This window comes from Lepisosteus oculatus, chromosome 27, assembly GCF_040954835.1.
Source record: "Lepisosteus oculatus isolate fLepOcu1 chromosome 27, fLepOcu1.hap2, whole genome shotgun sequence".
NCBI classification, from domain to species: domain Eukaryota; kingdom Metazoa; phylum Chordata; class Actinopteri; order Semionotiformes; family Lepisosteidae; genus Lepisosteus; species Lepisosteus oculatus.
This window is the reverse complement of record NC_090722.1, coordinates 10665820-10691024: the sequence shown is the minus strand read 5'-3', so window position 1 is coordinate 10691024 and position 25205 is coordinate 10665820. Positions and strand designations below refer to the sequence as shown.

At 64.0% G+C, this 25205-nt stretch overlaps 2 protein-coding genes across 4 annotated transcripts in view; both read right to left on the bottom strand.

Moving 5' to 3' along the window:
• LOC107080083 (uncharacterized) overlaps positions 1 to 12415 on the bottom strand; it is a 28325-nt gene extending 15910 nt beyond the window's left edge. Inside the window, exons 1-2 of the mRNA XM_069185535.1 lie at positions 12064 to 12415; positions 786 to 9456 (exon numbers count right to left, since the gene is read on the bottom strand). Of these exons, the coding sequence (XP_069041636.1) occupies positions 786 to 9322 (8537 nt within the window). The 5' untranslated portion in view covers positions 9323 to 9456; positions 12064 to 12415. The remainder of the gene's footprint in view (positions 1 to 785; positions 9457 to 12063) is intronic.
• An 883-nt stretch (positions 12416 to 13298) lies between these two features.
• Positions 13299 to 25001, bottom strand: znf576.1 (zinc finger protein 576, tandem duplicate 1). 3 transcript variants are annotated; one of them, XM_069185275.1, is made up of 12 exons: positions 24895 to 25001; positions 23049 to 23275; positions 22141 to 22608; positions 20698 to 21675; positions 18530 to 20607; positions 18125 to 18416; positions 17530 to 17693; positions 17269 to 17422; positions 17028 to 17144; positions 16593 to 16803; positions 16262 to 16493; positions 13299 to 15258 (listed from the first exon to the last, which is right to left on the bottom strand). In XM_069185275.1, the coding sequence occupies exons 2-12, from the start codon at positions 23194 to 23196 to the stop codon at positions 14041 to 14043; spliced, it is 6060 nt and encodes a 2019-aa protein (XP_069041376.1). In that variant the 5' UTR covers positions 23197 to 23275; positions 24895 to 25001; the 3' UTR covers positions 13299 to 14040. The 3 variants fall into 3 exon arrangements, with proteins under 3 accessions (XP_069041376.1, XP_069041374.1, XP_069041375.1); XM_069185273.1 differs by having other exon boundaries at positions 18530 to 21675; XM_069185274.1 differs by having other exon boundaries at positions 18530 to 21675; positions 24899 to 24991.
• Positions 25002 to 25205: the final 204 nt, after the last annotated feature.

The window sequence follows — 25205 nt, the reverse complement described above, 5'->3', positions numbered from 1 at the left end:
AATCAGGCTATCAGGTGCTTCTCTTAATGAAGACCCCTGACGTGGGCACAGTCCTTGGGCTATCACCAGAGGTGAACTCAACGACTCGATGAGCTCCTGAGTGTATCTGACGAGCCTGTCTGAAGGACCTGCTAATGCTCTCGAAGACAGACTCCCCTGTAACAGGAGCAACACTCTGCCCAGCGGGGCACCCCCACTCCTGCAGCTGGGGAGCCCCAGTCCCGCCGGTCGGGCTGGTCGCCATCACACCCCCCCGCCCGATTTCCTCGAGATCCGTTCAGCCGGTGATCTGTCACATGATTTCAAACTCAGGGTCCTTATGAACCGCGAAAAAAAGAACCGGAGTATCCTTCGGCCCCCGAGGACGAGAAGTCTGCTGATTGAACAAACTGATCGCTTAACTGATCGAGAAATGTCCCCAGTCCGCAGAAACAGGCGATGCAGGAAGAGCTGTAGGAGTCTGTCCATGCCCCAGGTCCAGAGCTCTCATCTACAGTCCAGCATGATCACGACCCCTAATCTAAAGCATGTGGACCCAAAACACACCTCCACTTTCAAACTCTTCCCTGTCCCCCCTTTCCCTCCCCACCCCCCCCCCAACAATGAGGTAATCTTAGCAGTGTGGCCTCCCAGTCTCTGTATAGCTTCCCGGCGGAACACCGGAGGGACTCCTTTAGGAGACAAGGAGTCTGGAAGCAGACCCTGTCCTCAAGATCCGCTGAAAAGGGCGATCTCACGCTCCCCAACCGGGAGTGACGTCTTCGCCAGGACCGGCCCCTCAGAGCTGGCCCCTGGCGTGCCGCAGGTAGTGCTCGTACAGTTCGGGGACGCTGTGGAACTCCGCCCCGCACTCCGCGCACTCGAAGCTCTCCCCGCGCTCCTCGTCCTGCGGCGCCGCGCCGCCGGGCTTCGCCGGAGCCGCCGCCGCCGCCGCCGGGCCCTCCCGGCGGGCCCCAGCCTGGGACCGCTCGCTGGAGCGCGGAGGAGGGCGTGTCGGGGGGGGCTGGGCGGGGGCCTGGGGGCGTTTCGGGGGGGCCACCCGGACGGTCGACCCGGCTCCCGGCGGAGACGCAAGCTTAGCGGGACTGGGGCCGCGGGGGGGCGGGGGCCTGGAGCTGGGCGGCTGAGGTAGGAACGTGTGGCGCCCCTGGGCGGGAGGGGGCGGGTCGGACCGCCTCCACTCCTGGAGTCCAGGGTGGGGGCCGGGGTGGCGGGCGGGGGCGCTGGGGCCGGCTGGGCCGTAGGGGTAGGCGCTGTTTCTGTGGGAGGGCTGGCGGCGAGGGGATCGGGGCGCCTCGCGCACCTGGGGCACCGGCACACCGGCACCGGGGTAGACGTAGAGGTCGTCGGGGTGCGGGGGCACGTACAGGCTGCGGGGGCGGGGGCCGGGCTGGGGCTGGGGCGAGGGAGGAGGAGGGGGGGGTGGAGGGGGCGGGAGCTCCGGCGGGGGGGGGGGCGCCGCCCCCCGGCCCACGATCTCCCCGTTGCGCCAGGGCTGCCGGTCGTCCGAGGGAGCGTGGCACAGCTGGTGGCGAAACAGCAGGTCCAGGGCCTTGAAGCCGGCGTCGCACTCCCCGCACTGGTAGAGGGGGGCCCGGGCGTGGGTCCGCTCGTGCTCCTGCAGGGAGGAGAGGTGGGGGAAGGCCTGGCCGCAGCGGGCGCAGCGGTGTGGCCGGGCCCCGCGGTGGATCAGCTTGTGCCTGTCCAGGTTGCCCGGGTGGTCGAAGCCCTTCCCGCACAGGGAGCAGGTGTAGGCCTTCTCGGGGCGCCGCCGCGCCCGCAGGCCCGCCTCCCGGGCGCCGGCGTGCTCCCGCAGGTGGTCCCGGTAGGACCCGGGGAACCGGAAGGCCCGGCCGCAGTCGGCGCAGGAGAACCGGCCGCGGCTGCGGCGGTGGTGCACGCGCTGGTGCAGCCAGTACTTGTTCCAGTCCGGCAGGGTCTTGCCACACCGGCCGCACACGAACGCGGCGCCCCGGGCGTGGGTCAGCATGTGCGCCCTCAGGCGCCCCGGGTGCCCGAACAGCCGCCCGCAGACGGGGCACTCGTGCTCCCTGGGGCCCCGGCCCAGCAGGTCAGGGTGGATGACGTAGCAGGTGCGTCTCTCCGCGGGGGATCTGGGGCTCGTCTGGGGGAAACCGGGGGAGCTGGGAGTGCCGTTCTTCCAGGAAAGGGGATGGTGCTGTGGCTGCAGTGGCTGGGATGCTGGAGGGGGCCGGTGCGGCGGTCCCACCTCCCTCTTGTCGTGACTGCGGCGATGCGCCTCCAGGCCGGACGCCTGGGCGAACTGCTTGCCACAGTCCCCGCAGCGGTAAGGCCGCGCGCCGCCATGCGACCGCAGGTGGGCCTCGTACGGCCCCTGGCAGCGGAAGGTCTTGCCGCAGAACTCGCAGGAAAGGGGTTCCCCCGGCCCCTCGGCCCTCTCCCCCTGCAGGGGGAGCCCCGGCCACCGGGGTGCGCTCTCCCCTTGCGCCCCGGCCCCTCCTCCCTCCCCCCAGCACACCTGGGAGGCCTGGTGGGCGCGCAGGCTGGCGAGCTGGGTGAAGGCTTGCCCACAGTCCGCGCAGGAGAACGGCTTCTCTCCGGTGTGGGTCCGGGAGTGGGCCTTGAGGGCCCCCAGCTGGGTGAAGCCCCTCCCGCAGATGCTGCAGGCGTAGGGCTTGACGGGCCAGTGCGTCTTCTCGTGCGTGTTGAGGCTGGAGATCTGGCTGAAGGCCTTGCCGCAGACGCTGCAGGAGTAGGGCCGCTCCCCGCTGTGGACACGCATGTGGATCTGCAGGGGCCCCGCGTAGCGGAACGCCTTCCCGCACTCGTGGCACACAAAGGGCTTGTCCCCCTCGGAGGGGGGGTCCGATACCGTCGGGGCCTCCCCGGCCCCCGTGGAGGCAGTCCCTTCCTGCCCCTCCCCGGGCGGGGCGGGCTGCCGGCCCTCGGGCCCCTCCGGCGTCTGCCCGTGCACCCGCAGGTGGAAGCGCAGGCCCTCCTGGTGCTGGAACCGGCGGCCGCAGTGCGCGCACGGGAAGAGCCGGGCCGCCTCGTGCAGCCTGCGGTGCGAGTTGAGGTTCGAGAGCTGGGCGAAGCTCTTCCCGCAGACCTGGCAGCTGTAGGGCTTCTCGCCCGTGTGGACGCGCAGGTGGATGATGTAAGGGGAGATGTGGCGGAAGTAGCGCCCGCAGTATTGGCACTCCACGGGCGTCTTGCCCAGCGGCCTCGAGGGCCTGGGGGGCTTCCTGTGCGTCAGCGGCACAGAGGAAGTGGAGAGCGACTCGGCGGCCTGGGCCGGCCCCTCCCTCGCATTCTCTGGGACGTCCTCCCCTTCCTCGCCCTTCTCCTCCCCTTCTTCCTTCCTCTCCCTCACCCCTCTCTTCGGCCCCGCGGCGCGGTCCGGCGATGTCGCCTCCCCGAGGAGGATACACTCCCCCGGAGAGCTCCGGCGTGGCATCTGGTCCGGCTCCGGGTCCGGGTCCGGGTCGGTGGACGGCTGCTCCGAATCCGTGGCCGACACCTCCTCGGCGGACACGACGGGCACCTCCTCTCTCTCCGCCTTCACCGCGCCGGACCCCGACAGGCCCCTCTCTCGCGGGAGTCCTGCGGCAGGGTCCGAGGAGACCGACGAGGCATCCTCCACTTCGATCACCGCCTCCAGCGGGGACGCCGGGGTCTCTGGCCGGACGTCGGCTGGCTCATCCGTATCCACGGATTCAGCCTGGGTCTCCACGGTCACGGCGCTGTCGGCGGCCGTCCCGTCGTCTGGCAGAGGCGCTGTTCTTGGGACGGGCCCTGCCAGCTCCTGGGGTCTTGGGGTAAGGCGAGTCCCAGATTCAGGGTGGGCGGCCTGCGGAGCGGCCGTTTTTGCCTCTTGCTGGCCCAAACCCATCTGGGCCTGGTTCCTGCCATCTCTGCTCCGCAGAACCCACTGCACAGCCGGGACCTGTTGCGACCGCCGCTGGCCCTTCCTGGACCTGCCCCCTTTCCTGCCCAGGGTCTCCGGAGGTTCAGGGCCCGTCTGGGAGGCCCTGGACTGTAGGGTGACTCCCTCCCCTTCTGCCACAAATGCTAGCTCAGGAGCGTGGGCAATGTTGGGTCCCCTGGAGGTCAGCTCCTGATCGGTTTCCTCCTGTCCCGGTTCTGTGGGCATATCCCCAGGCTGGATGGGTGGAGGTTCCCTGGAAATTGGTTCCTGCACAGTCTTCTCCTGTCCAGGTTCTGCAGGCATCTTCCCAGGCTGGACCACATCAGGTCCTCTAGAGCTCGGCTTCTGCTCAGTCGTCTCCTGTCCCGACGTCTTTCCCACTTGGACAGCTTCTGGCTCCTTGATGGACAGCTCCTGCTCGGTCTTCTCTTGTTGGTGATCCGCCGACATCTCCCCAGGCTGGCCAGGTGCCCTGGAGATGAGCTCCTGCTCGGTTTTCTCTTGACCTGGATCTGCAGGCATCACACCAGGCTGGACAGGTGCCCTGGAGATGAGCTCCTGCTCGGTATTCTCTGGTCCTGGATCTGCAGGCATCACACCAGGCTGGACAGGTGCCCTGGAGATGAGCTCCTGCTCGGTATTCTCTGGTCCTGGATCTGCAGGCATCACACCAGGCTGGACAGATTTGAGTTCCATGGAGGTCTGCTGCTGATCCTGCCCCGCCTTGGTTTGCACATCCTGAAGATGGTCCCCTTCTCCCGATCCTGCCTCTTCTCCAGAATCCGCCACCTCCGCCCCTGCCATCGCCACATCTCCATCCAACGCATCCAAGACCTGGACCCCTCGGACCTGGCCTTCGCCCTGCTCAGCTGGATCCGACGGTCTAGCCTCTCCTTCGGGGTCCAGGCTCCTGTCCGGCACCCCCTTCCCAGCCCCTTCCTGTGCCGACTCCATCAATCCCTCCTCCTCCTCACCTTCCCGAGGCAACGCTGGCACGACCAGCTCCGTCTTTGCTGTGTCGCAACTGCCCGGGGGAGGGCTGGGCGTTGTGGGGGCTGCCCTGTCCAGGGCTTGCTCTCCTCTCTCTGATTCCTCTCCCATGCCCGCAACCTCCTCTTTGCCCCTTTCTACGTTTAGGGGCTCAGACTCCTGAGACTCAGGCTGAGAGTCGTCTCCTTGGGTCTGGTGCTGCCCTGCGGGCTCCGTGCTCGTGCTCTGCGACAGGATGCCGCTGGGTGGAACGTCGGCCTCTCCTTGGTCAGACTCCTCCGTGGTGAGAGCGCCCGCCCCCCCCGGTGCACTGCCGCGGGTCGCCCCGGGTGCAGAAACGTCTTCGGCCACCTCCTCTGCTCCTGTCCCGGCTTCAGGCGGCCGCGGGGAATTCTCCACCGGCCTCCACTCCTCGGTTTGCTCTTCCGTCACCTTCTGTCTCTTCCACCTCCACTGTCTCTTCGGCGGGCGCCCCGCCTTCCGGGGCAGTTTGGCGGTGGACAGGAAAGCGTAAGGGCCAGCCGGGGGCTCCTCGTCTTCTGGGAGACTCGGGGAGAGACCCGTCGGCAGATCCAGTTCTCTCCCGCCCTTCTCCAAAGGATCCACACCCACCTCCACGTGGTCCCCCGGGAGTGGCCGCAGAGTCCCCGAGGGCAGATCCTTGCCCGTCTCCAGGAGTGGATCCTCAGCGGCTGTCCCCGCCGCCGGCGCCCCGTTTTCCCATCGCGTTCGCCCCCTTCCCCGTTTCTTTGGGGGCCTCCCCGCTTTCCTGCGCTGTTTGGTCGGGGTGCCAGGGTGGGACACAGAGGGGTCAGCCGGGTGCCCTGCGGCCTCGGGAACTGCAGGATCACTGTCCGCCTCTTCACGGCGTTTCCTTCCTCGTTTCGCCGGGTGATGGCTGCCGGGCACTTCTCCAGCATCGTCTCCATACTGTGCGCCGGCTCTCCGGGTGTCCGGGGTATCCCGTCCTCTTTCCTCGGCAAACTCCGTCGGGGGGCTGCTTTGAAGAGGCGTTTTCCGGGGCCGCCCGACTCTGCGCTTTGCCTTGGCCGTGAACTCGTCGCCCTGGGCACCAGAGGCAGCCTCTTCTCCCGGAAGGATGGGAAGATCCCGACTTTGCTCCTCCGGGACGCTGCCGGGATCTGCTCCCCGCGCTTCCGCCCCCCTCTCGCTCCTTCGGGGCCTCCCAGCTTTCCTTAGCTGCCTCTCGGGAGAGCCATCGGAATGGGAGGCGCCTTGGAACGCCAGTAGGAGCTCCTGCTGGGTCGTCTTGCCGAGCTCCTCGGGAAGATCCCTGGAAGGCTCTTCCTGCCCGTCTTCTGCGCTGAGCTGCCCTGCGTCAGGCAGCGGTCCGGCCTTCCACGACCTCCGGCCCTTCCGGTGCGCGGCTCTATTTGGCAGCTCCGGGGAGCTGGTGTCGCCCCCCTCTCGCCCCCCCTCTCCCTCTTGAGCACTTCGTTGGGGCCACCTGCCCTTCCGGTGGACGTTCCCCGCAGCAGGGGCGGCGTCGTCAGCCGCAGGCGGGACCCGGCCCTGGGTTCGAGACAGGACCGGCTGCTCTGTGATGTCGCCGACACCAGCTCCTGCCTCTCGCCTCCCTTCTTCCTGAGGCTCCGCTTCCTCGGGCGCGCCGGCGGTCTTCCGGGGTCGCCCCACTTTCCTTGGCTGCTTGTCGGCCCAGCCGGCCCACGGGACCTCCCGGGGCATCGCTTCGCTTGGAAAGCCCGGGGAACCGTCTCCAGCGGCGCCGTTCTTGACCCGTCTTCCCAGCTCCACTGTGTCTGCCTTCGCGGTGTTCTTCCGCGGGCGGCCGGCCTTACGGCGCGCGGTCACTGCGGAGCCGGGGGTCTGCTCGGCGGCGAGCGGCGGCCCAGAACCCCAAGGGTCCGGCGGACGTTCCCCGGCAGATCCCAGCCGGGGCCCCGCGTGCCGTGGGCTGGCGTCCCGAGAGGCCGCCAAGTCGGCGCCGGAGTCGGAGCTCTGGTCCGCGGACGGCGTCCTGGGCGGGCCCCTGCAGTTCTCGGGCGACCGCGGCGCAAGGCCGTGGGAGTCCTCCTCTTTCTTCACCTCGGACCCGCGGGGCTGGGCCGGACGCCCCGGGGCCGCGACGTGGTTTGGGAAGACGGCGCCCCCTCCCCCCGGCTCCTGCGTCTTGGGCAGCCGGGCTCTCTTGCGCGGCCGGCCCACTTTCCGCTTCCCCGCCACCCGCCGGCCAGCGGCCCCGGCGCCGACGAGCCCGCGCTCCTCCTCGTCCCCGCCTTCCTCCGCCGTCTCCTCTTCCTTCACGGCGCTGCCCGCAGGCTTCCAGAACCTCCCGTGCTTGCGAGGCAACGCTTCGGGGGTGCCGGCGGGGTCGTGCTCTTCCGACTCCTCCCCACCTGGGCTGGACCCCCCCGCGAGCTCGTCCGGCGGCGCCCTGGAGACGCGCCGTTTCCTCCGGCGCTTCCTGAAGTGTCCCCTGACGGAGCGGGCCTCTCGCTCCGGGACTCCCCCCTCCCAGGTGCCCCTGCGCTGCGCGGGACCATCCCTGTGGTGCTCCGCGCGGTACCCGGCAACGGCTTCGGACATCTGCGCCTCCTCTCTCAGGATCTCCCTGGTCCGTTTCTTCCCTTCCTGGAACGCCTTTCGCGGGCGCCCCGCTTTCCTGGGCTGGAGGCCGTCGGGAGCCTCGGCCGCCACCCCCGGCGGTTTCCTCTCCGCGACGCCGTCGCCCCGGAAATCAAAAGCAGCGCCGTCCCTCGCCGGGCTCTTCCGCGGGCGCCCAGCTTTCCGGCGCGGCGGCTCTCCCGCGGGACTGCCAGAGTATTCCATGACCCCAGGGGCTCTTGACCTCCCTCTTGCCTTCTTCCACTGCTGCCCTCCGTCAGGGGGGCTGACGGGGGGGCCCGACCGAGACTCCTCCTCCGGCCCTATCCCAGCGCCCCCCTGCGCGTCCGGCGTCGGGGAGACGCGGTCGGACTTCCCGCGCTTGTTCCAGTGGTTCTCGGGCTGGTGCGGGGTGCCGGTACCCCCCTTTCCGCAGGACGCTGGATCGGGGTCCCACAGCCCCGCGAGGCGCGGCTCCCGAGGGAGGTGCCGGATGCCCAGCGCCCCCAGGCTCCCGATCCTCATGACCCGCTCTCCGGAGCTCTTCCGCGGCCGGCCCACCTTCCGGCGGCGCTGGACGCCGGGCTCGTCCAGAGACTCCGCCTCCGTGGCCGCCTCGCTCTCGGGCTCGGCGCCCCCCCGGGGCGGCAGCGACCGGGAGCGCTTGTGCGGGGGGGGGGCCCCCGAAGCGCCACCCCGCCAAGCCGCCACCCGCGCCTCCGGCGGGTTAACGCCCGCTCCCTCGCTCGCGGCTCTGGGCGGCGGGACTTTGGGGTTCTTGCGCGGCCTCCCCGCTTTTCTCCTGACGGGCGCGGGGGGGGCAGGGGCAGGGGGCGTCACCATGGCCTCCTCGGGGCCCCCAGCTTCCTCCTCCCTCGCGGCGGGGCCTCCTTGCTTGATGCCCGCAGGGGGCGCCGTCGTTCCCTGGGGACCTGCGGAGCCGGGCGGCGGCGGCGGCGGCGGTGTGGCGGGGACTCCCACCCCACCCTCCCCGGACGGGTCGCCCGGCTCCGGCTCCGCTCCGGGCTCCTCCTGCAGGAGCCCGTCGATCCAGGGCAGGGCCAGGACTCCGGTGCTGCCCCCGTCCCTGTCCAGGACGGTCTCCGCCTCCCCGAGGGTCTCCTCCATGCCAAGCGGGGGCCCCCCTGGGCTCCCGGGGGTCCGCGCGGGGAGCGGGCCGCTGTCGGGGGCGCGCAGCTCCGCCTCCTCCTCCTCCACGGCACTCTCCACGTCTTCCACGATCCCCCGCATCCACTCCACCGGGAAGGCAGGCGGCACAGGGGGCATGTCGGCCCGGGTCTCCCGAGCCTCCGCCGTCTCCCCTCTCTCCCCGGCCTCCTCCGCGGGCGCGGGGCTCTCCGGCGAGCCCATGGGCGGCCCCTGCTTGGCGCTCAGCTCCCCCACCGCGATCTCCTCCAGCAGCTCCATCAGGGTGGCTTCCAGATTGTTCCTCTGGCTCTCCTCTCCTTCCGAAGCTTCGCCGTCGCCCTGGTCCGCCCCCAGGGGGCACCCTCCCTCCAACGGGCCCGGTCCCGGGTCGGCCCCCGGCAACCAGGAGGGCGGCGGCGGCGGCGAGGGCGGCCTGGCTCCCTGGAGCGACGAGCCCCCCCCCACCTCGGGACCCCGGTCGGACGTCTCCCGATCTCCGTCGGGAAGGGGAGGGGGAGACTCGGCAGCCGGCGGCGCCGTTTCAGAGCACATCGCTGCCAGGCCCGGTTCTGGCGCCGGTCCGGGTGGCGGAGCTGGTGCCGGGGCCGTCGTCGTCGTCGCCTCCTCCTTCTCGCCCTCCTCCTCCTCCTCCGCCCCCCCTCCCCTCTCCTCCTCTTCCTCGGGCATCACGGGCAGCTCTCCCTCCGCCTCCCAAGACGCCGTCCTTCCTCCCGCCTCCTCCTCCTCCTCTCCAACGCCTCTCTCCAGGGAGCCGCGGGGGACCAGAGCGAAGGGGTCCGGGGATGCCAGGCTGTCGGGACCTGGGAATGACGGAGCAACACAGAAGGACTGAGTCCTGAACCACAGGTGGGGAAACCCTGTTTCACAGAGGAAGCAGGACAGGAAAATAAAAAAGCAAAAAAAGCAGATAACTGCAGGGCGCATCACACGACCCCTCCTGGAACACGACTGAAATACTGGGAGTCATCCTTCGTCCCAGGTTTGCAAGAAGGAAAAGTCTTGTTTATCGTACTGCTGAAGAACGGAAAAGGCTGGACAGGGGAGAGAAGGAGATCTATGCAATTTCAAAGAATACGGGGAAATACGATGCAGACTGGGGGTGGGATCAGACTGCGCTGGTTCAGCAGGGCTGTGGTTGTCGCTGAGTTATCACACGGTCACCGTCACGGCTGATCGCTCTTCGGTGGTTCTTTCGGTGTTTTGTGATGCCATGTTATATCTGCACCTTCACGTTACTGGTTTATAGTATTGTGCACTAAAGCCCAGTGCGATTAGGGTAACAGCACAGTACAGTGCAGTAAATCACAGTGAGATCAGGGTAAAAGCACAGTACGGTGCAGTAAATCACAGTGAGATCAGGGTAAAAGCACAGTACGGTGCAGTAAATCACAGTGAGATCAGGGTAAAAGCACAGTACAGCGCAGTAAATCACAGTAGGATCAGGGTAAGAGCACAGCAGGCGACTGCTTGAACTTCTCACAGTCTCTTTTTCTTGTTCTGACTACAAACCTAAAACAATCGTTCAAAACTCTTGAGGATCCTAAAGCTCAGGACCAACACTGAGACAGACTAGAGGACACAGGTGGAAACTACAGGCAAGTGCATCTCAAAATGAAAACAAGAGACACATCTTTACCCAGAGGGTGGTGGGAGTGTGGAACAAGATGTCCAGCCATGTTGTTGAAGCTTCTCTCAACACACAGCTGGATAAAATCCTGAGATCAATTACCTTCTCGGCAAATCAAACAGCTCAGATGGGCCGAATGCCCTCTCGTCAGTAACTGTTCTTATATTCTTGAGGCAGAATCTAACGCTGTATTAGCAGACCTAATGGCCAGTTCTAGGATTGCCAGTTAACCATGGAACTGTTCTGATCTGGATGTATTCAGTCTACAATGGGGCTATGGGCTTGATTTATTATGTGCAGAAAAGGGCGGATTTCAGAATTCCTCATGCTTCCACTAGACCTGCTGCCACACACACAGAAAACCATCACAGTCCCATTGTCAGGAACACAACCTCCCCTGACTACCTGCCTCTCCCAGCAAGTTAAAGCATCAGCCTTTCCAGGGCAAACAAGTCAGACACCCTGTGCTGTTGAATTCCTGCTGCACAGCAGTCTGATCTACTCCAGTCCTTACAGTGCTGTCAGAATCTCAATGCACAGCAGTCTGATTCACTCCAGGTGTAACAGTGCTGTCAGAATCTCAATGCACAACAGTCTGGTCCGCTCCGGGTCTTACTGTGCTGTCAGAATCTCAATGCACAGCAGTCTGGTCCGCTGCAGGTCTTACAGTGCTGTCAGAATCTCAATGCACAGCAGTCTGGTCCGCTGCAGGTCTTACAGTGCTGTCAGAATCTCAATGCACAGCAGTCTGATTCACTCCAGGTCTTACAGTGCTGTCAGAATCTCAATGCACAGCAGTCTGATTCACTCCAGGTCTTACAGTGCTGTCAGAATCTCAATGCACAGCAGTCTGATTCACTCCAGGTCTTACAGTGCTGTCAGAATCTCAATGCACAGCAGTCTGATTCACTCCAGGTCTTACAGTGCTGTCAGAATCTCAATGCACAGCAGTCTGATTCACTCCAGGTCTTACAGTGCTGTCAGAATCTCAATGCACAGCAGTCTGATTCACTCCAGGTCTTACAGTGCTGTCAGAATCTCAATGCACAGCAGTCTGGTCCGCTGCAGGTCTTACAGTGCTGTCAGAATCTCAGTCTAATCCACGCACTGCAGGTGTTACAGTGTTACATCAGAGTTCAGTTCCGTGCGACCCCGTCCTGACCCCCAGCCTCACCGCCGGTCGCTCTGTCTCTTCCCTCCGTCTACACTGTCGTTTTCCTCAACTCTCCTTCCCTCGGAAACACGTTAACGGCGCGTGTAAACAGCATGAGCGACCCAACCAGTGCAACCAGTGCGGACCATCAGCGGGAAGGCAGCCGCGCGGCGAGGCGAGCGTGGGGAGCGTGGGGGAGGCAGCGCCTGGCCCGAGCCTGCCGGGGAGACCGCATGCACCAACACCACGCGCACAAAGACCAGCTCCCACACGCGGGACACGCGTGGAGCCTGCCCGGGGGGCAGAACAATAACGCGCCGGGGTGCAAACTCCCCTCGCGGGTGGGTCGGTGGGAGACGAGGGGGGAGCGGTATCCCCTCGCCAGCAGCCGACCACAATCGCGCCCCCCCCAGTCTGCTGGGCACAAAAGCGCGCTCACGCACGGTGCGTGTGTTAATCTCTCTATTCCACCGGCGCGCTGCTCGCAGGTACCCGCGCACGGACACCCCGCTCTGTTTCTGAGCCCACTCTCGCCCCCCGTCCACGCCATCGTTTTCCCGGAGTTTTTTTTCCAGACAGCAGCGCAGGGCGACCCCCCAAGAGGGAATAAACCCCCCAAGCACGTACCTCTCGCTGTCCAGGGCCTCCCTCCCCGCTCGGGCAACGCTACTGCCCCAGTCCCGGGCGCCGAGAGGGCATGATTCCTCTGCCTCTTCTCAAAAAATGTTGTTGTTGTTCTAAACAAATGCAGAAATATGATTTTCAGCGCCTCTCGGTGATGTCCGATCTTCCTGTAATCGACCGCCGCGCTCTTCGGTAGCGGGCAAAGCTCATGGTTTTTTTTAAAAAAAGGAATTATACCCGTTTCAACCTATTCATTTTTATTTTGCTTTTTTTTTTTAAAGAAAAAGGCGAAAAAAAATGTAACTCAACGGCACATCCGCGGCAGACAGGAAGCAATACGCTGCGCGACCTGCGTCTGACGTCATCGCCGGCGGACGGAGCTCGAGCTGGGCGCGCGGGGTGCCTGGCTGCGATCTCGCGCTGACGAGGATTTGAAATGTAGTTTGTTGCCCGTCCGGACAGAAACTGGACTGTTCTAGTGTATCAAAAATACAAGTGACCGGTGTGAACAGAACACATGCATTACCGATATCTGCACTGTATTAGGTATTCGTGTTGTATATTAGTGAATTAAGACCACCAAAAAACACTACTCACGTTTCTGGTTATTTACGTGATTTACTGTCCTGCAATAAAAAAAAAAACCCATTAAATTATTACAGTGCCTGTAATCCGTAATCTCCTCATCGTTTTTGCGAAGACCGTTGTAAAACTGTAGTTGTTGTTTTCTTCGAATAAAATTATTTGTGGCATTATTTAATGCAATCATAATTTGACAACATGTATCCAGGGCTTATGGATGTCGGGCCGCTGTGTGTCTCCCAGGAGGGACTGCTGGTGCAGAATGACCACTCTGGGTCTCCCAGGAGGGGCTGCTGGTGCAGAATGACCACTCTGGGTCTCCCAGGAGGGGCTGCTGGTGCAGAATGACCACTCTGTGTCTCCCAGGAAGGGCTGCTGGTGCAGAATGACCACTCTGTGTCTCCCAGGAAGGGCTGCTGGTGCAGAATGACCACTCTGTGTCTCCCAGGAGGGGCTGCTGGTGCAGAATGGAGTGTTTGTGTAAAGAAGTTTTGGATACATAAGAAAGACCTCACACAAGTGCAAGAAACGATCAGTATTATGGTGCTAACCAAGAACAATACATACAGTAACAAACATGGTGTCACTGCCTTTATGAACTGTTTTTCAGGCAGAAGACAACAGGACCGATATGAAAACCAGCGACACTCAAGAGCTCATAGGAGTCGTTTTTATTAGTCCAGACACAAAAACAGCATTAAAAAAAGACTCGCACTTCCAGGCTTTGGCCTCCAGGGGGCGGCTCTTCCCCACAGTCCTGGCTCCATCACACCGTGCAGTAGTACCGTTTTCACCTGGGAATAAGAGGGGCCCCCGGCTCATATCGTGAAACAGGGCTCCCCAATTCCCCGTGCATCTGAACAGGACCTTCTCTCCTCGGGATCCCCAAGAGTCGGCTCTGCGAAGGAATCCTCTCCACGCGCGAGTTCACAGTCACAGGCAGGGTGTTAATCACTGACGAGGTGCTAATTATTAATGACAGAGCTGGTGCTGCTGCAGTAGAGAGTTTCCCTGTTGTGGGGGGGCACAGTCTGAGCGATCTCGACAGGGAGTCGAGCGCCCAGCCCAGTTCGGGTTCGAGAGGGGCTGGTGTCCGCGCGCGCCTGTGTGCAGGGGGGGGGGCGAGGAGGGAAGTCGGGGTGCACAGAGGAGCAGAACACCCCGGGCTTTTCCTTGTTCATTAGTGTTGTACGAAACTCGATTGTTGGGGGTCCACCTGCACCCCCAGGGACCCCCCCCCCTTCAACAGGCACCCCGATTTCGGACAGTGCCAGTTTCAGGGCCCCACCAATCACAGTCAGGGGTGCCCCCAGTGATCCCCCTGCCCTGTCGAGGTGCGATATTCCAGCTCTGCCCCAGAGGTCCGATCCAGTTCCAGCACCGGAAGCGGGCCCGGGCTCACTGGCTGTGGAACTTGAGGAAGCAGTTGTCGGCGCGGGCGATGCACAGGAAGACGCAGCACTTGAGGCAGCGCACGCTGGAGTCCCGCCGGCAGCCCTCGAGGGCGCAGGGGCCGGCCAGGCTGGCGCCCGGCTGCTCGGGCCAGTGGCCACGCCCGTCGTAGCGCGCGGCGGCCGCGGGGGGGGCGGGGCCGGGGGCCGTCTCCCGCTGGGCCGGAGGAGGAGGAGGAGGAGGGGAGGGCGCGCGGGAGGGGGGGCGAGGGGCCGGAGGCACGCCGGACCCCCCTGCCGAAATCAGCGCCTGGGACACCTGCAGCCGGAAGGCCATCAGAGTCCCCGCCGGGGGTCCCGCGGCGCCGGCGCCGCCCTGGAGGTCGCGGCGGTACTGCAGCCAGGAGTTGGCCAGAGCCAGGTCGACGAGGTGCCAGAGCAGCGCCAGCGTCCAGCGGCTGCGGGCCGGGCCGGAGGCGGCGCACCGGTACAGCGCCAGGAGGTCGGCGCACAGCTCGGCGCCCCTGGTGAAGGTCTGGAACTCGCGCGCCACCGCCGGCACGCCGCTGTCCGCGTGCCGGGAGCCGGGCGCCGCGCCGCCCACGTAGGTGGACAGGAACTGCCCCTGGCGGCAGCGGACCAGACACATCCCTCCGTCGGCGCGCACCAGCTCCTCCCAGGAGCCGCCCGGCTGCAGCGCCGCGGCCCCGGCCCTCCCCGCGCCGCGCAGCCCAGCCACCAGGAGGCGCTGGAGGACGCCAGGGGTAGCGCAGCGCTCGTCCCGGAGGAAAACCACGCTCCTCTTCCCCGGCTCGGGAGCCGAGATGGTGTTCGTTACCCTGGCAACCGCCTCCGCTTCCTCCTCCTCCTCCTCTTCATCATCGCCGTCACTCGGCCGGTCCGGTCGCACCAGGAAGTCCAGGACCAGCCCGCTGCTGCCCACCAGAACCGTGTTCCGCAGCCCCGGCGTCCCCCGCCGCCGCCCGAGGGGGACGGGCCGCGTCATCACCGCGCAGTGCCCCTCGCGCGGCAGCGCCAGGCAGCCCCGGCGCACGCGGTCCAGCAGGGGGCGGACGCGCCACAGGCCGTCCCCCTCGCCCGCGCCAGGACGGCCCTCCGCCAGCCTCAGCGCCCGCTGCAGCGCCGCGAAGCGGTCGGCCGGCATGGCGCCGGCGACGAGGGGCACCCGCGTGGACTCCTGCCAGTACAGCCTGGCACAGGGGAACTGTGGGGAAGCAGAGGGGTATCGGCCTGGTCACACTCCCAGAGACACGCTCTCACACACGAGACGCTCACCCTGACACAAGAGGGAGAGCATCTGACTGTCTGACTGACACACTGTCACACCTGGAGCGGATCAGACTGCTGTCACTGGGAGTCTGACTGACAGCACTGTCACACCTGGAGTGGATCAGACTGCTGTCACTGGGAGTCTGACTGACACACTGTCACACCTGGAGCGGATCAGACTGCTGTCACTGGGAGTCTGACTGACACACTGTCACACCTGGAGCGGATCAGACTGCTGTCACTGGGAGTCTGACTGACGGCACTGTCACACCTGGAGCGGATCAGACTGCTGTCACTGGGAGTCTGACTGACAGCACTGTCACACCTGGAGAGGATCAGACTGCTGTGCACTGGGAGTCTGACTGACACACTGTCACACCTGGAGCGGATCAGACTGCTGTCACTGGGAGTGTGACTGACAGCCCTGTCACACCTGGAGCAGATCAGACTGCTGTGCACTGGGAGTCTGACTGACAGCACTGTCACACCTGGAGCGGATCAGACTGCTGTCACTGGGAGTCTGACTGACAGCACTGTCACACCTGGAGCGGATCAGACTGTACTGGGAGTCTGACTGACACACTGTCACACCTGGAGCAGATCAGACTGCTGTCACTGGGAGTCTGACTGACAGCACTGTCACACCTGGAGCGGATCAGACTGTACTGGGAGTCTGACTGACACACTGTCACACCTGGAGCAGATCAGACTGCTGTCACTGGGAGTCTGACTGACAGCACTGTCACACCTGGAGCGGATCAGACTGCTGTCACTGGGAGTCTGACTGACACACTGTCACACCTGGAGCGGATCAGACTGCTGTCACTGGGAGTCTGACTGACACACTGTCACACCTGGAGCGGATCAGACTGCTGTCACTGGGACAATGAAATTCTGGCAAACAGCTCAGCGCTAGACTAACAGGCTGAAAAACTCACCCGCAGTGTTGCCATGGCGATGTGGACTCCCACGAGCCGGGCGATCTCACCGGCGGAGGTGCGGATGGGGGGCGTGGCCCCTGCAGGGTGGGGGCGTGAGTTGGTGTAGCGCGCCACGCCCTCCCAGGTGTGCCAGTCCAGGTACCGAGAGAAGTACTCGAGGGGCGACAGCGAGGCCCCCCCAGGGCGTGGCGGGGGTTCGGAAAACACGGACTCCGGGTGTGCGGGAAATCTGGGAGAGAGCAGGAAAGGGATTGAAAAACCGCGGCGGCGGCAGTCACCGATCCCGGATCCGGACCTGGAACCAGACTAGTGCTCCCAGACTCCTCACCTGCCCCGGGTCCACTCCTGGAGTCTCAGGACGCCGACGGGAGTCGCGGGACCGTCCCGTGCCGAGTCGCCGCGGTAGCGCCCCAGGGCGGCGGCCTCTCCGTCCGGCTCCGAGTCGGAACCATCGGAGTCGTCGAGGTCGGAGCTCTGATCCAGGCGAGTCAGGAGCTCCTGGTGCCGGCAGTGCTGCCCGCTGTCCTGCTGGAGAACACCTGGAACACCGTTGCACAGGACTTGTAACAGAGAACAGCGCTACAGCGCCCCCCCAGGGCTCAGGGCACAGCGCTACACCTCCCCCCAGGGCTCAGGGCACAGCGCTACAGCGCCCCCACAGGGCTCAGGGCACAGCGCTACAGCGCCCCCCCAGGGCTACAGCGCCCCCCCAGGGCCCAGTCAGCTCCTGTTTCGAGCTCAGTGTTTCTCACGCTGCACGCACCAGTGCTGGACACGTTCCCATCAGGCTCGGTGTCCACTGGCTCCGGCCTGCGCTGCTCTCTCTCACCGCCCTCCGTCACCAGACTCCCCGAGGAGGAGGAAGACACAGACATCAGCCCTGGGAGAGAGACGGGAGAGAGAGAGAGAGGGACGGTGAGGACACAGAAACACAAGGTCTGATGAGCGAAGAAGAGAAAATGGAAACGAAAGGGAGCAGAGATGCAGACAGGAGTGAGGCTCACAGTGAGCTCTGTGGGCGCTCGGGGCTCCAGCATCTGGTTCTGGTGCTGCTGGGCCGGTTTCCTCCATTTCCTCCCCTGGGTCTGTTACTGCTGGGCCTGTTTCCTCCATTTCCTCCCCTGGGTCTGGTGCTGCCTGCTCCTCTTGCTGGAGGACCTGGACTCCCGGCCAAAGAGAGACAAGAGGGTCAGGGGTCAGGGGTCAGAGCCACACGCTGCAGATAGGGGAAAATAAACTTTTAAGAGCAACAGGTGAGAACTCACCCCCACTGGCCCGTCGGCTCTCTGCAGGGGAGGAAGAGGAGGCCGCAGCTCCACCTCCCTCTCTTCCTCTTTCACTCCTCCTCCCCGCCCTCGCTCCGAGCGCCCCGCCCCGTCTCCTGCCTGGCTCCCCCTCGGCCCCTCCTCCGGCACAGCACGGCCAGCCTCTGCAGGACAGAGCACCACATGATCAGGACTCAGGACTGGACACGCTGTCTCCCTGTCTATCTGAGCCCTGGATCTCAGGGGTGTCCAACCCTCCTGGACCAGGACTGGACAGCCCTGCAGACACACTGACTGACCCTCCAGGACTGGACACACTGACCAGTCTCTCCAGGACCAGGACTGGACAGCCCTGCAGACACACTGACTGACCCTCCAGGATCAGGACTGGACACACTGACCAGTCTCTCCAGGACCAACACTGGACAGTCCTGCAGACACACTGACTGACCCTCCAGGACTAGGACTAGAAACGTGTTGGTGTATCTGTCTCCATCTCTGTCTCCATGTGTCCCCTCCTCCACCCACCCATCTGACCTGGACCAATGAGCAGCCAAATCACACTGCGCCTCTTCACCAGCAGACCCAAACTAACCAGCTGCACCCGTGTCCCTGGGGTGTCCGGGGTGCTCTTGGCAGGCGGGCTCCTCATCCAAAATCAGGGGGTCCTCCTCCTTCACCAGGAACACACGGACCCCCTCCGCGCCCCCCTCTTCCTCGGGGCTCTCCTCCTGCTGCTGGCTGCCAGGCGGGGTATCGCCGCCGGGCTGCAGTTCGGAGGGGGGCACCTCCTCCACCTTGATCACCCGCCCCCCCAGGGCTTCGATCAGGCTCACTTCTCCGTCCGCGGGGCCCACCTGCACCCCAAAATCCAGGAGAGACGCCACCTGCGGCGGAGGGGTACAGATCAGGAGAGAATCCCTGCCAGTGGTTGTGACCGTTATCCGTACCCCCACGATCCTCTCGGAAACGCCGGTACCCCCGCTGCCCCGAAACTCACCTGTCTCCCCGACTGTCGCCCCGCGCTCGCCCGCTCCTCCTCTTCCTCTCCCTCGCTCCCGGGAGGAGGAGGAGGAAAGAAGCCCTCCAGCAGGACGGACGCCTGAGACCTCCGCCCTCCCTCCTCTTCCTCGCCCTCCTCGACCTTCACCACCTCCACGCTGGTGGTCACGGAGCCCAGCTCGAAGACGATCTGCTCCTGGTCCTCGGACGACTCCCCCAGGGAAGCTCCCATCAAGGCTGCTGCTGCTAGCGCCCCCTGGTGGATGGCCAAGGAGAGCCCCCCGCCGGTGGCCACTGGCGACGCCCGGAAGACCTCCACCAGCTCCATGCCTTCCTCCTCCTTCAGCAGAGCCCCTTCCGGGGCGACCCGTGACCCCAGATGGAAGAGGAGCTGGCCGACCCCTCCCGGCCCCTGTCCGCTTCGTGCCTCGCCCTCCTCCTGCTCCTCTCCTCCTCCGTGTCTGTCTCGTATTCCCTCCTCCTCCTCCTGGGGGGCGGTCTGTCCCGGCCTCCCCATCCGCCCTCCTCCTTCTCCTCCTCCTCCTCCGATGGCCACCTCTGCCTCCTCTTCTTCCTGTTTGATCTCCCCCGGATCCGCGGGCCGACTCTGGCTGCGGCTCGCCGGGCCTGGCGCCGCCCGGGCGGCCGCGGCGGACCTGCGCCCCCCGCGCTTGCCCCGCTGGCCTCGGGCGGCCCCTGGGGAGGCCGGGGTGGGCGCGGCCGCGGGCGCACGGGAGGAGGACCGCAGCCGCCGGCGGGGGTCGGAGGGCGGGATGGCGCGATCGTCCCGCGGCTCCGGGGCAGACTCCTCCCCCTCGCTCGGCCCGGGGGGGGGCCGGGGTCCCGGTGCGGGCGGGTCAGGGCCCGGAGGCCGGCTGCAGCTCTGGTGCCGGTCCCCCTGCTCTGGGCTCGGGCGGCCCGACCCGGCTGTCGGCAGGGCTGCGGGAGAGGAAGCAGGAGGAGGAAGAGGGGGAGACGCGGACGGGAATGGGAGAGGGCCATCCGGCGGCGTGCCTCCTGTTCCCTCCCTCTGCTCCTCTCCTCCGCCTCCCTCCGCTCCCGGACTGTCCCCGCCGTTCTGTCCGGCCTCCCGCTGCTCCTCCTCCGGCTGCTCTCTCCGGTCCAGGCACGGGCTTCCGGCCGAATCCGGGGGCTCCGCAGCGGCCAGCCGGAGCGCGCCCTCTCTCTCGGCGGGCCTGGCGTTCCTGCCCTCCCGTCCTCGCAGCCCAGACAAATCCAGGGCCCGATCCTGGACAGGGAAGGGTCCCGCGGCCGTCTCCGTGTCGAGATCCGCCGAGCGCCGTTCCGCCGGCTTCGCGGTCCCCCCGCCGGCCGGCGGCCCGGCCCCTTCCGGCTCCCGACTCCACGGGGACGTCGGGGCAGCCCCCCCCGCCGGACCAGCCACGCCTCCAGGCTCGGCCGACCCGCCGGCGTCCGGCCCGGCCTCGGGGTCCCCCTCCAGCCGCGTGGGGGTCTCCGACACCCGGGGGAGCTCCATCTCCCCCTCGCTGCCCGTGTCCGGCTCCCCGCGGGCCGCGCCCCGGCCGTGCCCCCTTTCCCAGGGATCCCGCAGCCCCGGCTCGCGGCAGAACCGCTCGGCGCACACCCCGCCCGGACCCCCCGCAGGGGGCGCTGCCGGCGCCGGGGCCTTGCGCTTCCTGGGGTTCCCCCGAGAGGCCGAGGGGGAGGGGGGGCAGCAGGGGGCGGCTTGCTCCGCCGGCCGGCGCTTCTGGCGTTTCCTCTGCTGCCCCGGCGGCTCCGCCTGGGACTTGCGCTTCGGCAGCCCCTGCTTCGCCGCTGGCTGTGGCGGCTTCTTCCGGCTGTGGCGGCCCCTAGCCGGCCGCGGCGGGGCTGGCGGGCTTGGCTCGAGGGCGCGGTCCGGAGGCTGATCAGGCTGTCGCGACTGCGCTGGTGGAGACTGCAGCGCTGCCGAGGTCAGCAGCAGGGGCAGCGGTGCTGGGGGCTGTACCTGCAGCTCTACTTGCGGCTGCTGCTGCAATTCGAGCTGCGGTCGCAGTTCTGGGAGCTGCAGCTGCTGCTCTGGCTCCAGTTGCTGCAGCAGTGGTGGTTCTAGAGGCTGTGGCAGCTGCAGTGGTGGCTCTAGAGGCTGTGGCAGCTGCAGTGGTGGTTCTAGAGGCTGTGGCAGCTGCAGTGGTGGCTCTAGAGGCTGTGGCTCCAGTTGCTGCTGCTGTGGTGGTTCTAGAGACTGTGGCAGCTGCAGTGGTGTCTCTAGAGGCTGTGGCAGCTGCAGTTGTGGTTCTAGAGGCTGTGGCTCCAGTTGCTGCTGCAGTGGTGGTTCTAGAGGCTGAGGCTCCGGTTGCAGCTGCAGTGGTGGCTCTAGAGGCTGTGGCTCCAGTTGCTGCTGCAGTGGTGGTTCTAGAGGCTGTGGCTCCGGTTGCAGCTGCAGTGGTGGCTCTAGAGGCTGTGGCTCCAGTTGCTGCTGCAGTGGTGGTTCTAGAGGCTGAGGCTCCGGTTGCAGCTGCAGTTGTGGCTCTAGAGGCTGTGGCTCCAGTTGCTGCTGCAGTGGTGGTTCTAGAGGCTGTGGCTCTGGTTGCTGCTGCAGTGGTGGTTCTAGAGGCTGTGGCTCTGGTTGCTGCTGCAGTGGTGGCTCTAGAGGCTGTGGCTCCAGTTGCTGCTGCAGTGGTGGTTCTAGAGGCTGTGGCTCCAGCTGCTGCTGCAGTGGTGTCTGCGGTGCCAACTGCGGCTCCTTCTGTGTCTGCAGTTCTAATACCAGCGGCAGCGACTGCAGTTCCAATTGCGGCTCTGACTGCAGTTCTAACTGCGGTTGCAGTTCTAACTGCAGTTGCAGATGTGGTTGTGGCTCTAATTGCGCTTGTGTCTGCGGCTCTAGCTGCGCTGGAGGTTGCGGCTCTAATGGCACTGGAGGCCGGGGCTCTAGCTGCGCTTGAGGCTGCGGCGGCAGGGCCGACTGCGGTGGCCCAGACTGCTTCAGCAGCTGCACAAGCTGCGGCGTCAGGTCCAGCTGCTGCGGCTGCCGTATGGACTCCAGCTGTTTCACCAGCTGCTCCTCCGGCGCCCCCTGCTGGTCCACCGCGTGCTTGTGCTTCATGTGTCTCAGCAGGGTCTTGCCGTTCTTGAAAGTCACGTGACACAGGGGGCAGCTGTGGACATCCTCGTCTTCCTCTGCGAACGAGACACGAAGGGAAAACGTTACGCAGGCATCGGCCCAGCCCCGGGGCAGAGCTGCCACCTGGGCAGGAAAACTCCGAGACACATCCCAGTGAGGCACGATGGCACGATCCCATCTCCCACCCATACCCCTTCCTTCGCCAGGACCTTGATCGACCAGCACGCCACCTACGCGGAGCTCATAATGACTTAACGACCCCTAACGACTACGCCTCCGCAAACTCGGGACGTGTCTCTCCCGTCCCTCCCAGGGTGACCATCACGCTGCGTCTCTCCCGTCCCTCCCAACGTCTCCCGTCCCCCCCAGCACGGCGAGGTGTGGCCGCCACGCTGCGTCTCTCCCGTCCCTCCCAGCGTCTCCCGTCCCTCCCAGCACGGCGCGGTGTGGCCGCCACGCTGCGTCTCTCCCGTCCCTCCCAGCGTGTCCCGCCCCCCCCGGCCGGCGGCGGGGGCACTCACGTGGGCCGCCCTCCTCGTGCGTGAGCTGGTGGCGGTACAGGCCGGAGGACTGGCTGAAGCGGCGGGCGCAGTGGGGGTGCGGGCAGGCGTAGGGCCGCTCGCCGGTGTGCGTGCGCCGGTGGTAGCGCAGCAGCGTCAGGGTCTTGCAGGGCTTGCCGCAGTCCGCGCAGGTGTAGCCCGTCTGGCGGGAGTGGGCGCGCTTGTGCAGCGTCAGCTCGGTGGAGCGCGGGAAGCCCTCGCCGCACACGGGGCACTTGAAGGGGCGCTTCTCGGTGTGGCCACGCTGATGCTCCAGCATCTCGCGGGACGAGGCGAAGGCGCGGTCGCACACGTAGCAGGTGAAGAGCGAGTCGCCCAGCACGGCCGCCTCGTACTCCGCTGGGTGGCGCTTCTTCAGGTGCCGCTCCTTCCCCTTGAAGTCACTGAAGGTGATGTGACACTCGAGGCACTGGAGGGACAGCTGGGCAGCTGGACAGACAGAGGGGACTGACTTAATACTGACTGGACACTCCAGTACATTAACACTGCACTGAGAGAGAGAGGGGTTCATACAGACACACTGACTGGACACTCCAGTACATTAACACTGCACTGAGAGAGAGAGAGGTTAATACAGACACACTGACTGGACACTCCAGTACATTAACACTGCACTGAGAGAGAGAGGGGTTAATACAGACACACTGACTGGACACTCCAGTACATTAACACTGCACTGAGAGAGAGGGGTTAATACAGACACACTGACTGGACACTCCAGTACATTAACACTGCACTGAGAGAGAGGGGTTCATACAGACACACTGACTGGACACTCCAGTACATTAACACTGCACTGAGAGAGAGGTTAGTACAGACTCTGTTAATGTTCAGATATTCATGAATCAGTGAAGAAACCCGTTACGTACAGCTGGGTGGCATTCCGATCAGAGCTGGGATGTCCCTCTTCAGGGGCTCCAGTCGGTCTCTCTTGGCCACCTGGACCTGCCCCGGCTCCATGGCCTGCCCCCCTGCTCCCGAGCTCTCCTCGCTGATTGGCCCGGCCACCGTCTCCATGGCACCTGACTCCTCCTACTGCACCCTGAGGGGGCGGGGCTGGTCCTCGGCAGCCCCAGGGGAGAAGAGAAGGTCCTTCCTGAGTGAGAGAGGGGAGACTGGAAAACTGATGAAAGTGTCTCAGATTCTGAAGCGCCATCTTAAAAAACTGACTTCAGGAACTACAGAATGTCCAGAACTGTTTTAGAGAGGGAGAGAGGGAGGCCATATACAATTTCTTGTATTAGGAATTTGTCTTTTCACAGACCCCATCTTGCTCTCCATGAGACACACAGTCAGGGAGAGAAGCTGGGGGTCAGAGCACAGGGTCAGCCATTTATACAGCACCCTTGGAGCAGTTGGGGTTGAGGGCCTTGCTCAGGGGCCCAATGGAGTAGGATTCCTCTGCCGGCCGCGGGATTCGAACCGGCAACCTTCCAGCCACAGGCGCAGATCCTGAGCCATTTTGCTCAAGAATGTGAACGCAGGGGGAACATGCAAACTCCGTGCAGACAACACCCCAGTTCCAGGACTGCACGCAGGGCCCCAGTGCTGAGTGGCAGCCATGCTTCCTCCTTAGTGCTGACCAGCTATAAATCCTCCGATCGTATCTCTCCTGTGCTGTCTCCCAGTCTCTTTAAACTCCCCAGCGGGGCCGTCAGGTGTGGCACGGTGTGCCTTCAGGAGCTCCCGTCCCGCTCACTGTGTCCTGCTGACTCGGGGCTCCCTCACATCCTGCACCAGGGGCAGCCCCCCATCTGCCCTCTCTCGCTGGCGGATGGCTTTAACTCCCCTGCAGACTGAGCTGCTCGCAAACACCTCCACTTCCTTCATTCTTTCTTTCACTTTCATAATTAATGCAATTTTCTGTATTATCCTTTGCCTGCTTCTCCACATTTTTCTTCTTTATGTATAATTGGGTAAAGTGCTTTGAGAAAACTCTACCAGAGGGGAGCTACGTGCAGATGGATGAGTTTCTCTGTTCACTGGGCTACAGTGAAATCGAACAAGCACATCTCACCTGTAATCATTCCAGTCTACTCCTAATCTCGAACCCTGCTCCCACACAGCTCCACTCCTTCAGTCAGGGGTTAAAGGTCACTGTGAATCTGGGCTCATGAGGACAGTAACTGGCTCAGCTCAGTCCCTGAGACCCCAGTCCTTCAGGGGCTCTGGGGGTCTTTAGTCAGGGGTTAAAGGTCACTGTCAATCTCGACAGCAGTAGCAGGCTTTGGACAATGGCAGCATCAGTAAAGGATCGCTGCTCTCCAATAACTTAATAATAATAATAATAATTGCTTACACTTATATAGCGCTTTTCTGGACACTCCACTCAAAGCGCTTTACAGGTAATGGGGACTCCCCTCCACCACCACCAATGTGTAGCATCCACCTTGAAAGATTTATCATTTCATAACTTTTCGAATCGTGCTCATTGACTTAACTTTACGCAATCGCCTTACGCCAATCGGCTTATCCTGGTTTTGAGTGCAAAAGACATCTTACTTTAAAAATAAAGTTAAATATCACCTCTACTTCACGCCAGATCTGCTGTGAATGGGTTTGCAGCGCCACTGCAACTACTGGATTATCAGCACTACTCAGCGAATTTCCTGCCATAATATCTAAACACGCATCCTCCCACTCTCATGTTTCAGCCCCAAATCATACTTTTTCTGCGTTTTTTCTATGAAATAAAAACCAGCATGAAAGTCATACCTACGTAGCAACAGATTGAGCCTTCCTCTCTCCGCGTCGCATGTTGAAAAACAAAGACAAGAAGAATCAGCCAGGCGAGATAATGACGTCATAAACAGGCGCCCTGGTTTCGCAAAGCATTCCGGGACTTGAAGTCGAGTAGCCTGAAAGGGGCGTGGTTACAGGAGCGAACGCGTCACCAACACCAGGATTGTGGCGGGGTGTATCCTCACTTGCAGGCAACGGGTGCAACATCAACCGAAAAAACACGATAGCTATAAACATTGTGGTTAGAATTTTGGATTTGGAACTGTTAGGTTTTCAGTTTCCAG